Below are 13,381 nucleotides of genomic sequence, written 5' to 3'. Positions count from 1 at the left end.
GGGACAAAGGAGGTTCAATGCAATATTAGGAATGTGTTCCTAATGTTTTGTACACCCAGTACAAATTGCACAAAGTTAATGTTGACTATTATATTTGTTTAACAAATAATATTCTACGCTACTTTCAATACATATAAAACATAATTGTCTTGTTTCTAAATCTACTCTTCGATTTATTAGTAGTCGTCTATCCTTGCCTATACTCTGCTCCTTTGTGTTCGATTAGCTTTGTCTTTTTCAAGATGGCAGCCTAGCGTGGAGAAGTGTTGTGCAGTTATGTGAACATGTCGCTATTGAGACTGTGTGCCTTACCGAAGTGTCTGAGTGGTCTAATATTGTTGGAAAGAAGTGTTCGTCGTGTGTCAAATGCTGGCCATTGCCACTACTTTCTTACACTCCGGAATAACGTTGAAAGACGAATATCAGGTAAATGTTGTTGTCCCTTGCGCTATCTAACTTGTTAAGTCAACGGGACGGGTGCTCAAGCATGCAGGATTCATATTTCAGACAGTGTTGTCAGACCTGGAAAGCGCACTGAATATCACTTGTGATATGTCTCAATGTATACAGCTTGTTTGTAATGATGCATGATAAACGTTAGATAAATTAACTGACCAGCCACCCCCATAAATCCTGTCGCGATTTTTATAGCCATGCAGCTAGCTAACGTTAGTTAGTGAACTTAGAAACAGTTAGCTAGCTATCATCATGGGTAACGTTACATTACTTAGACATCAGAGGTCGTTGGCTGATAAATGCCAATATATATATATACATTTATTTTTTAAGACGTTGCTAATCCATACTAAATGGCAAATTAATTGACTCAAGTCAACCATTTACCTATGAGTTGGAATGTTTTGAAATGGCACATTTTGTTCATGAGCCGTATCCCCCAGATTTGGGCCGTCATGTCTCTGTGATTTTTTTTTAAAGATCCATGTCCCTAGAGTTTGAAAATGTGTGATAGCAGTGCAGCAATGGTAGCTTTCTGTGTGTTATCACTTTTTCATACCTCCATCCCATTAATTTTTTCCAATAGGGATTTTAACCTATGAGAAAATGTCAGTATAAAACAAAATATTGCTAGTTCATACCCTTTAATCATTGGACAGTTTTTATTCACAACTATCCATCAGACACATTTTCGGGTAAATTCAGGTTAACCGAACTTTGACCTCTAGGGTATATACACAGTTGAAGTTGGAAGTTTACACACACCTTAGACAAATACATTTTAACTCAGTTTTTCACAATTCCTAACATTTAATCCTCGTAAAAATTCCCTGTCTTAGGTCAGTTAGGATCACCACTTTTTTTTTAAGAATGTGAAATGTCAGAATAATAGTAGATTTATTTAATTCAGCTTTTATTTCTTTCATCACATTGCCAGTGGGTCAGAAGTTTACATACTAATTGAGTGTATTTGGTAGCATTGCCTTTAAATTGTTTAACTTGGGTCAAACATTTCGGGTAGACTTCCACAAGCTTCCCACAATAAGTTGGGTGAAATTTGGCCCATTCCTCCTGACAGAGCTGGTGTAACTGAGTCAGGTTTGTAGGCCTCCATGCTCGCACACACTTTTTCAGTTCAGCCCATGTAACATTCAGTTCAGCCCATGTAACAGTATAACTTTAGACCGTCCCCTCGCCCATACCCGGGCGCGAACCAGGGACCCTCTGCACACATCAACAACAGTCACCCCTCGAAGCATCGTTACCCATCGCTCCACAAAAGCCGCGGCCCTTGCGGAACCACTACTTCAAGGTCTCAGAGCAAGTGACGTCACCGATTGAAACGCTATTTAGCGCGCACCGCTAACTAAGCTAGCCGTTTCACATCCGTTACTCCCACAAATTTACTATAGGATTGAGGTCAGGGCTTTTTAAACAATTTTGCCACAACTTTGGAAGTGTGCTTGGGGTCATTTGTCCATTTGGAAGACCAAGCTTTAACTTCCTGACTGATGTCTTGTGGATATATTGAAGCAACATCCCAATTTTCCTACCTCATGATGCCATCTATTTTGTGAAGTGCACCAGTCCCCCCAGCAGCAAAGCACCCCCACAACATGATTCTGCCACTCCGTGTTTCACAGTTCGGATGGTGTTCTTTGGCTTGCAAGCCTCCCCCTTTTTCCTCCAAACATAATGGCCAAACAGTTATTATGGCCAAACAGTTCTATTTTTGTTTCATCAGACCTTAGGACATTTCTCCAAAAAGTATGATCTTTGTCCCCATGTGCAGTTGCAAACCGTAGTCTGGCTTTTTTATTGTGGTTTTGGAGCAGTGGCTTCTTCCGCGCTGAGCGGAATTTCAGGTTATGTCAATATAGGACTCGTTTTACTGTGGATATAGATACTTTTGTACCTGTTTCCTCCAGAATCTTCACAAGGTCTTTTGCTGCTGTTCTGGGATTGATTTGCACTTTTCGCACCAAAGCACGTTCATCTCTTGGAGACAGAATGCATCTCCTTCCTCAGCGGTATGACGGCTGCGTGGTCCCATGGTGTTTATACTTGCGTACTATTGTTTGTACAGATGAACGTGGTACCTTCAGGCATTTGGAAATTGCTCCCAAGGATGAACCAGACTTGTGGAGGCGTCCAGGTCTTGGCTGATTTATTTTCATTTTCCCATGATGTCAATGCAAAGAGGCACTGAGTTTGAAGGTAGGCCTTGAAATACATCCACAGGTACACCTCCAATTGACTCAAATGATGGCAATTAGCTCATCAATTAGCTTATTTCACTTAAGTTACAATTCAAAAACCATAGCTGCCTCACATGGATTTCTATGGCTACGCTCCAAACATTCTAATATTAATGGCACAATATGGGTGATCAATTTTTTTTATTGCCTATTCTTTTAGGGAAAACTACTCCAGCTCCTTCAAGTTGGATGGGTTCCGCTGGTGTACAGCCATCTTTAAGTCATACCACAGATTCTCAATTGGATTGAGGTCTGGGCTTTGACTAGGCCATTCCAAGACATTTAAACGTTTCCCCTTAAACCACTCGAGTGTTGCTTTAGCAGTATGCTTATGGTCATTGTCCTGCTGGAAGGTGAACCTCCGTCCCAGGCTCAAATCATCTGGAAGAGTGAAACAGGTTTCCCTCTAGAATTTCCCTGTATTTAGCACCATCATTCCTTCTATTCTGACCAGTTTCCCCGTCCCTGCAAATTCGAAAACACCCCCACAGCATGACGCTGCCACCACCATGCTTCACTGTTGTGATGGTGTTCTCGGGGTGATGAGGAATCTTGGGTTTGCGCCAGACATAGCGTTTTCCTTGATGGCAAAAAAAGCTCAATTTTAGCCTCATCTGACGAGAGTACCTATTTCAATATGTTTGGGGAGTCTCCCACATGTCTTTTGGCGAACACAAAACGTGTTTGCTTATTTTTTTCTTTAAGCAATGGCTTTTTTTCTGGCCGCTCTTCCATAAACCCCAGCTCTGTGGAGTGTACGGCTTAAAGTAGTCCTATGGACAGATACTCCAATCTCTGCTGTGGAGCTTTGCAGCACTTTCAGGGTTATCTTTGGTCTCTTTGTTGCATCTCTGATTAATTCCCTCCTTGCCTGGTCTGTGAGTTTTGGTGGGTGGCCCTCTCTTGGCAGGTTTGTTGTGGTGCCATATTCTTTCCATTTTTTTTATGGATTTAATGGTTCTCTGTTCTTCTCCACAACTTTGTCCTGGACCTCTTTGGAGAGCCCCTTGGTCTTCATGGTGCCGCTTGCTTAGTGGTGTTGCAGACTGGGGCCTTTCAGAACAGGTGTATGTATACTGAGATCGTGTGACAGATCATGTGACACTTAGATTGCACACAGGTGGACTTTATTTAACTAATTATGTGACTTCTAACGGTAATTGGTTGCACCAGATCTTATTTAGGGACTTCAGAGCGAAGGGGGTGAATACGTGCTACTTCCGACACCGACAGAGATGTCCGCCTCGCTTCGCGTTCCTAGGAAACTATGCAGTATTTGATTTTTTTACGTGCTATTTCTTACATTGGTACCCCAAGTAATCTTAGGTTTTATTTCATACAGTCGGGAGGAACTACTGGATATACAGTGCCTTGCGAAAGTATTCGGCCCCCTTGAACTTTGCGACCTTTTGCCACATTTCAGGCTTCAAACATAAAGATATAAAACTGTATTTTTTTGTGAAGAATCAACAACAAGTGGGACACAATCATGAAGTGAAACGATATTTATTGGATATTTCAAACTTTTTTAACAAATCAAAAACTGAAAAATTGGGCGTGCAAAATGATTCAGCCCCTTTACTTTCAGTGCAGCAAACTCTCTCCAGAAGTTCAGTGAGGATCTCTGAATGATCCAATGTTGACCTAAATGACTAATGATGATAAATACAATCCACCTGTGTGTAATCAAGTCTCCGTATAAATGCACCTGCACTGTGATAGTCTCAGAGGTCCGTTAAAAGCACAGAGAGCATCATGAAGAACAAGGAACACACCAGGCAGGTCCGAGATACTGTTGTGAAGAAGTTTAAAGCCGGATTTGGATACAAAAAGATTTCCCAAGCTTTAAACATCCCAAGGAGCACTGTGCAAGCGATAATATTGAAATGGAAGGAGTATCAGACCACTGCAAATCTACCAAGACCTGGCCGTCCCTCTAAACTTTCAGCTCATACAAGGAGAAGACTGATCAGAGATGCAGCCAAGAGGCCCATGATCACTCTGGATGAACTGCAGAGATCTACAGCTGAGGTGGGAGACTCTGTCCATAGGACAACAATCAGTCGTATATTGCACAAATCTGGCCTTTATGGAAGAGTGGCAAGAAGAAAGCCATTTCTTAAAGATATCCATAAAAAGTGTTGTTTAAAGTTTGCCACAAGCCACCTGGGAGACACACCAAACATGTGGAAGAAGGTGCTCTGGTCAGATGAAACCAAAATTGAACTTTTTGGCAACAATGCAAAACGTTATGTTTGGCGTAAAAGCAACACAGCTGAACACACCATCCCCACTGTCAAACATGGTGGTGGCAGCATCATGGTTTGGGCCTGCTTTTCTTCAGCAGGGACAGGGAAGATGGTTAAAATTGATGGGAAGATGGATGGAGCCAAATACAGGACCATTCTGGAAGAAAAGCTGATGGAGTCTGCAAAAGACCTGAGACTGGGACGGAGATTTGTCTTCCAACAAGACAATGATCCAAAACATAAAGCAAAATCTACAATGGAATGGTTCAAAAATAAACATATCCAGGTGTTAGAATGGCCAAGTCAAAGTCCAGACCTGAATCCAATCGAGAATCTGTGGAAAGAACTGAAAACTGCTGTTCACAAATGCTCTCCATCCAACCTCACTGAGCTCGAGCTGTTTTGCAAGGAGGAATGGGAAAAAATTTCAGTCTCTCGATGTGCAAAACTGATAGAGACATACCCCAAGTGACTTACAGCTGTAATCGCAGCAAAAGGTGGCGCTACAAAGTATTAACTTAAGGGGGCTGAATAATTTTGCACGCCCAATTTTTCATTTTTTGATTTGTTAAAAAAGTTTGAAATATCCAATAAATGTCGTTCCACTTCATGATTGTGTCCCACTTGTTGTTGATTCTTCACAAAAAAATACAGTTTTATATCTTTATGTTTGAAGCCTAAAATGTGGCAAAAGGTCGCAAAGTTCAAGGGGGCCGAATACTTTCGCAAGGCACTGTAAGAGCAACGTCAACTCACCATCATTACGACCAGGAATACGACTTTCCCGAAGAGGATCCTCTGTTTTGCCCACCACCCAGGACAATGGATCAGATCCCAGCCGGCGAACCAAAACAACATTGCCGTAAAAGGGTCAGACGAAGCGGCCTTCTGGTCAGGTTCCGGAGACGGGCGCACCGCTCCGGAGCATACTACTCACCAATGTCCAGTCTCTTGACAACAAGGTTGATGAAATCCGAGCAAGGGTAGCATTCCAGAGAGACACAAGAGACTGTAATGTTCTTTGCCTCATGGAAACATGGCTCACTCGAGACACGCTATCGGAGTCGGTACAGCCAGCTGGTTTCTTCATGCATTGCGCCGACAGAAACAAGCATCTTTCTGGTAAGCCTTATGCCTTAAGCCTTAAGCCTTCTGGTATGCCTTATGATTAACGAGACGTGGTGTGATCATAACAACATACAGGAACTCAAGTCCCTCTGTTCACCTGACTTAGAATTCCTCACAATCAAATGTTGACCACATTATCTACCAAGAGAATTATCTTTGATTATAATCACAGCCGCATATATTCCCCCCCAAGCAGACATATCGACGGCCCTGAACAAACTTTATTTGACTATGTAAACTGGAAACCACATATCCTGAGGCTGCATTCATTGTAGCTGGGGATTTTAACAAGGCTAATCTGAAAACAAGACTCCCTAAATTCTATCAGCATATCGATTGTGCTACCAGGGCTGGTAAATCCCTGGATCATTGTTATTCTAACTTCCGTGATGCATATAACCCCCGCCCTCCTTTTGGAAAAGCTGACCACGACTCCATTTTGTTGCTCCCTGCCTATAGACAGAGACTAAAACAGGAAGCTCCCGCTCTCAAGTCTGTTTAACTTTGGTCCGACCAATCTGATGCCACGCTTCCGCGCCCGTAGCACTCACTTCCGTCATCATCAAGTGCTTTGAGAGATTAGTCAAGGACCATATCACCTCCACCCTACCTGACACCCTAGACCCACTCCAGTTTGCTTACCGCCCCAATAGGTCCACAGACGACGCAATCACACTGCACACGGCCCTAACCCATCTGGACATGAAATCCCTTTAAAAACCATTTAAATTACAGGTTGTAATGCAACATAATAGGAAAAACTCCAAGGGGGATGAATACTTTTGCGAGGCACTGTATATAGTAATTCTCACAAAAATCTTCTTACAGATCCACCATGGACATCACAACGAAGACATTTCTCAGCTCTGATCCCAAAGAAAGAGGATGGGAAAAAACGAGTATGGGAACAATCTCAGCTGTTAGATGGTATGTAATAAATTCCTTTTATCATGCATGTGATCCCTCAAATGCTTTTACATGTTTGTTTTCTATTATATCACAATGCTAGTATTTTCTCTCTCCCGTTCTTTTTTCCAGTGCTTGAGGCCAGAATCCAGCAACTCCAATCTGACATTGTTTTAGATGTCCAACATGCAAAGGTACAATTTGTCAATGCTTCCAAGTCGGGGAGAGGGGCTTCTTCAGGGAAGAGTCACAAAAATGTTTCTGGGGGGAGGACTGAGTTGCCCAAGGTGGGACAGACTATTAGTAAGGGAGGGGGCAAAGATGCTTCAGCCTACAAATCCCGCTGGATGGAGAAACTGATTCAGGAGAAGACGACTAAAACAAAGAAACTGAACCTGAAGCTAGGCATAGAAGATAAACCTGTGAAAAGCAGAAAAGGAAAACTGATGCTACCAGGTACCGCACAAAAAAACATATTGACAAAAGCTGGAAAAAAGACTGCATCGACTTCTAAAAAGAGCAAGACTCTGAAAAACCAAGAGCCAACTGCAATCCAAGCGCACACTATGGCAGGTGCACCGGTTGCTGCTGCAACTGTGCCTATTAGAAAAGCCAAAGGAAATGGGAAAGCCTCAAAGGAGCCGGCTCCTGAGTTTTCTGAGGCCAAAGACCAGGAGCTGGCTGAGCTGGAGAGGAAGACGGAGGCCAAGGCCCAGGAGCTGGCTGAGGTGGAGAAGTTGGAGAGGAAGCTTAACCAGTGGGCTATGTCTGCCAGCCCGGAGCTCGTGCAGGATAACAGCGAGGCCAGGATGTACGAGGGTGTCCAGCTTAGTGTGCATTGCTACCTGGAGGCCTGTGTGTTCTGTGGCGACATTGACCGAGCCCAGAGCCTCCTGCTCACTCACCACCGCATGATCAGCCGACGCAACCTGCTCAACATAGGACTCTACAACGTCATGATGAGGGTCTGGGCCAAGAAGGTAAGTGCTGCTCACTCTTGTATTAGAATTCTATAATTCTAATACATTGTCTACACAAGTCTCTAAATTCTGCATTACCTCCTTATTCTCCATGTGGACAACTGCAGGGCTCTTTGAACCAGATTGGACGTATGTTCATTCTGGTAGAAGAGGCAGGTCTGAAGCCTAACCTCACCTCCTACTGTGCTGCACTGGAGTGTATGGGCAGAACCCCTAACTGTTCTCCAAAGGTCATCAACAGGTAGGCTAACCCACAGACAGCCATTTACAGAACTTAACTCATAACTGTAACTCTAGGTTCATCTGGAACTTGTTGACATTAGTTAAATATGATAATATCTGACTGTTAAACAAAACAATGCCTAGACTGCTTTAAATGTGTAAGAGAATTCGTTGTGGTCTTGGATGATTATTACTAGATGGCCAGTGCATTTGTAGCCTGAGTTTCCCACTAGATGTCAGACTCTCCTATTAGCTTTGCGGTTCATATTTCTCTTTATTCTAGCCTCCTCTGTCATCCAGTGTTAACGAGCGTGTCTAGAGATACTGGGGTTTCAACACTGTTTAAATGTGAGATCATCGATATTTCTACCCAGTCTAGCACCTGGCTGCCATTTATATTTCCTGTAATACGTTGTTATGTGGGGCATTTTTTGAGGGCTGAGCACATGGGCCAGCTGTGTGTGGAGAGGTGTTATGGGTGAAAGTGAAGTATCTTTCCTGGAAGTGAGGAGGCGCTAGGCAGGCATCCTGAATGAGAAGTCTCCATTGATGAGTGATATTGCGTTTAGGTCAGTGGTGGTGTCGGGTACTGCATGCTTCCTCCAGACAGATTTATTGCATGACATTTAGCATGGCGGCACACATTGTGTATACTGATATGTGTATTGATGTGTTTACAGGGCTCATCTGTGAAAGAGATCATGGTCTCAGCATGACTCCCTGTCAAAATAAATGTTAATATAGACCTCATCCTGGGAGAGGGAGAGAGACCTCGCTATATCTAAATGAATGTCCCTATCTGTTGTAGGCCAGGACAATCTGCTGGCTGACTATACAGAGACCGGGCCAAATGGATTTCAGTTAGGCTAAATGAATTGTGATTGATACTGTATGTGTTTGTTTGTTAACAACCTGCTGTCAGTAATTTGATTATGCTTATTGGACAAGGAAATAACAGTCTGTTTGGAGGCTTGGTGGAACTCAATTTGTCAATGTCAATATGCTGACTAGAATGTTGGCCTAATTCATTCAAAAGGAGATTTAAAAAATAAAAAAAATCTGCAAAAACTGGCTGGTAATGGTATTCATGACACAGACTCTTCTATCAGATTTGGTTTCTAGCCTTGTTGTGTAGAACTGCAGTTTGTTTGAATACAGAGTCATGACAGAGAATCCTGAGTCAGTCTTGGTCAGTCTGCGGTTGTGGTGAAAGTGATTTCCTTTCGAGTGCTCTTTCAGACTATCATGACACTGACCCTCTTGTCTCTACTCTGCTGTCCCCCCTGAGGATGTCACCCTATGCAGTGTGGCCCAATGACAGAGTAGGTTGCAGAGCAGTAGGGGTAGATAGGGCCAGCTGGTTGGTCCATCGATCACTGTATGGTGATACCAATGACATTGTTGTTCTGCGGTGGTGCTCTCTTGCTCACTCTTCAGCCCAGCCATGACATCTTTCTCGCACACTGTTCTTCCTCCCCTTCCCCTGTTCGTTTCGAGTTCCCCCTCTTTCTGTCTCCAGTGTCCCCTCTTTCTCGTTGTACTGTATCTCCTGGCCTGATGTGGTTTCCATTGTCCACAGTGGCACTGTGCCTGGCGGCTAGCATCCTTTTAAAGCACATCTCATTCCTACAGAACTAAAGTTTATTTTCAGCTTGCACAATTCAGCTTTCTCTCGGTCTCGCTTTTTCGTGTACCCTTGTCAGCTCCCTGTCCTGATCTGCGATGTGTGAGCTGATAGCAGTGTAATCCCCGCCCCTGTCTCTTTATTCCTCCAGACCACAATAGGAGCACAAGGCCTAAACCCCTCTTTGTTCAAGAGACACTGAGAAAATGAAATGTTAAACAGTACAGGGAGTCTTTAATGGCCAATCCAATCTGTCGCTCCCGACCAAAAGTATTTTAACGATACCAAAACCTTGCAAAGAAATCAGGGTGACGCAAAAATTGAGGATTCCGTTTGGTTCTGTGAATGCTATTTAATTACTGTCTTACAGAAAGCTCTGGAGGGCAAAGGAATACACTCTCATTGATGACAAATCTTCCCCCCCTCCAATACCTCATCCCTTTTGCTTTGTCAGTGTCGCAGTATTCTGTTTTACTCCACTAGAGGGCAGTGGTAACACATAAGCCCACCAGGGCCCTCTGTCTCTGGGTTACATCGAGGTGTTACACATCACATGCCACAGCATAACTTTTCATTCCTACTGATAGACGGCATTCATACAGTGCTCTGAAACAGTCACATATTGACCTCAACCCCAGAGTAGGGTAGACGACTCACAGGTCTCATGGTCTAAGACACTGCATCGCAGTGCTAGAGGTGTCACTGCAGTACCTGGTTTGAATCCAGGCTGCATTACAACAGGCCGTGATTGGGAGTCCCATAGGGCGGCGCACAATTGGCCCAGCGTCGTCCGGGATTGGCCGGGGTAGGCCGTCATTGTAAATAAGAATTGGTTTTTAACTGACTTGCCTAGTTAAATAAAGCTTCAAAATAATTGTTTAATTCCATGAGTAGAGTAAAATAGATGAATTATTGAATCTATAGTAACTAGACTGGAATAGAACACTATTTCCAGCATGCTATGAGGCCATGCTGTCTGACACACAACAGGCCTCTTCTCAGACATTCAGGTTGACTTAGCTTAGTAGTACACTTCAGCTTTGTCTCTTGCTTAGTTCCCAAAGGCTCCATCGGTTATCCAACGGGCCGCTTTGAATTAGCCAGGCCTTAGTTTCCTCGGTCCCTCTTCAGCTTCAGTTGTTGCTCCATACACTACATTCTGTATTCCACTGGCTGTGTGCACATCGCTATCTCCTGAATTCAACAGTCCAGTCATGGCAGGTGTGGAGTCTCAGGATGACCATCATTTGAATGAAAATGACACAACGTGCTCTGTGACCGGTCTGTGGACTGCCTGATGTTTCCAAAAATGATGTTTGTTATGCTGGCATTGTCAATCAGCATAATAAAGCCATGCATAATGATATCGAAGCCGAGGTGCTTTAAATATAATTAAGTCACCATGGGGCCACAGTAAACTAGATCCGGCATTAGGCCTCGTTCACCTTCTGAAGACCAAGGTCAAAAAGTTATGTTTTTTTATGCTGATGAAAGTACATGCCTAACTTTTTACTTCAAGCAATTAAGATAATATTACCAGAAGATTATCAACACTTGTAATCCATCCATTGCCTTTATCTGTCCCCAATGCACTCATCTGTAAGTAATGGCTATTTGAAAGAAATATGCAAAATGCAACTTTGTAGGGAGTACTGACTGAGGTTTGCTACCTTGTTTCTGACATTGTGTTTCCTGTCTGTCCTCAGGGTCCTGCGTCAGATGAAAGAGGATGGCCTGTGTGTGGAAGAGCTGTTTAGACTCTGTGTGTTCAGGCAGGATGAGAGGGACATGGTGCTGAGGGCCATCCACACTGTGGAACCAGACTTTCAACCCAGCATCAACACTGTCCTGCACACTTGCTCCTCACCGCTGGTCAAAGACTTCTACACAGAGGTAGGACACATGTCAACATCTGAGTAGAGTAGACACGTCAACCAATCTGCAGAGGATGCAGAATTCAGAGACTTGGCTTTTATTGCTTGACCGGACCTGTCCTTTTTGTTAGTTTTTTTGCTTATGAAGCATTTTGAGAGATCTATTATGAAATGTGCTATATACATCTAATAAATTATTTACTATGAATAGAGTAAAATATAATAATTATTGAATCTATAGTGACTGAACTAGAGTGAAATAGAATAGAACACGCTTTCCATTGTTGGAGACAAATGTGTCTCTCTGTCCCTCTCGCTGTCATGCAGCCATGCAGTCTGACACATAAACATGCTTTTTCTAGGGGTGTATACGTCTTGCAACAGAAAACGTTTATCGTTTATGAACCAAACTGAGCAAATTGAACGAAACATGGAGGGACCTACCTGAATTTGAGCAATATAAACTTGTTTTTTGTTGCAAAACGTTTCCGTTTGGAGTAAACGGTTTCGCAGCAATCAGCGTAATAAATTCGCCCCAGACCTGGAGGGCTCTCTGAAAGCAGTGGTTGGACTGTGTCATGTGTTTGTTATAGGACAATCTCTATGTAATCATGGTGAAGTATCCAGCAGCATACCACCCTGCATCCCACTCTTTCCTCTGGTCTAAAAAAATAATTTCCCAATGCCCCATGACAGGGACTGGGGACATGGCCCTGCGTAAGGTAACGTCTTTCGGATGGGACGTTAAACGGGTGTCCTGAATCTCTGTGGTCACTAAAGATCCCATGGCACTTATCGTAAGAGTAGAGGTGTTAACCCTGGTGTCCTGGCTAAAATCCCAATCTGGTCCTCATACCATCATGGCCACCTAATCATCCCCAGCTTCCAATTGGCTTATTCATCTCCTCTCCACTGTAACTATTCGCCAGGTTGTTGCTGTAAATGAGAATGTGTTCCCAGTCAACTTACCTAATAATAAGGGTTAAATAAATAAAATACATTTACAGAGCGACTTACAGGAGCAATTAAAACCAAATCAAACATTATTTGTCACATGCGCCGAATACAACATGTGTACCTTACTGTGAAATGCTTACTTACAAGCCCTTAACCAACAATGCAGTTTGAGAAAGTGTTAAAATATTTACCAAATAAAAGAAAGTAAAAAAGAATAAAAAAAGTAGCACAATAAAATAGCAATAACAAGGCTATATACAGGGGGTCAATGTTCTGGGTTACAGGTTAGTTGAGGTAATTTGTACGTGTAGGTAGGGGTAAAGTGACTTTGCATAGATAATCAGCAAGTAGCAGAAGTGTTAAAAACCAATGGGGGGGTGACCATTTTGATTCATTGTTCAGCAGTCTTATGGCTAGTGGGTAGAAGCTCTTAAGGAGCCTTTTGGTCCTAGACTTGGCGCTCCAGTACCGCTTGGCGTGCGGTAGCAGAGAGAACAGTCTGACTTGGGTGACTGGAGTCTTTAACAATTTTTTGGGGCTTTCCTCTGACACCGCCTACTATATAGGTCCTGGATGTTGTTGCCTACCCTTACCACCTGGGGGGTGGCCCATCAGGATCCAGTTGCAGAGGGAGGTGTTTAGTCCCAGAGTTCGTAGCTTAGTGTTGAGCTTTGTGGGCACTAGTCAGTGAACAGCATTGTCACATAGGCATTCCTTTTGTCCAGGT

General features: G+C 43.3%; 1 protein-coding gene across 1 annotated transcript in view; it reads left to right on the top strand.

Annotated features, from left to right (window-relative positions):
• Positions 1 to 224: 224 nt before the first annotated feature.
• LOC139406516 (DNA-directed RNA polymerase, mitochondrial-like) overlaps positions 225 to 13,381 on the top strand; it is a 43,794-nt gene continuing 30,637 nt past the window's right edge. Inside the window, exons 1-5 of the mRNA XM_071149180.1 lie at positions 225 to 426; positions 6,920 to 7,018; positions 7,130 to 7,977; positions 8,085 to 8,218; positions 11,530 to 11,716. Of these exons, the coding sequence (XP_071005281.1) occupies positions 285 to 426; positions 6,920 to 7,018; positions 7,130 to 7,977; positions 8,085 to 8,218; positions 11,530 to 11,716 (1,410 nt within the window). The 5' untranslated portion in view covers positions 225 to 284. The remainder of the gene's footprint in view (positions 427 to 6,919; positions 7,019 to 7,129; positions 7,978 to 8,084; positions 8,219 to 11,529; positions 11,717 to 13,381) is intronic.

This window comes from Oncorhynchus clarkii, chromosome 4, assembly GCF_045791955.1.
Source record: "Oncorhynchus clarkii lewisi isolate Uvic-CL-2024 chromosome 4, UVic_Ocla_1.0, whole genome shotgun sequence".
Taxonomy (NCBI): Eukaryota; Metazoa; Chordata; class Actinopteri; order Salmoniformes; family Salmonidae; genus Oncorhynchus; species Oncorhynchus clarkii.
This window is presented reverse-complemented; position numbering and strand designations above follow the sequence as displayed.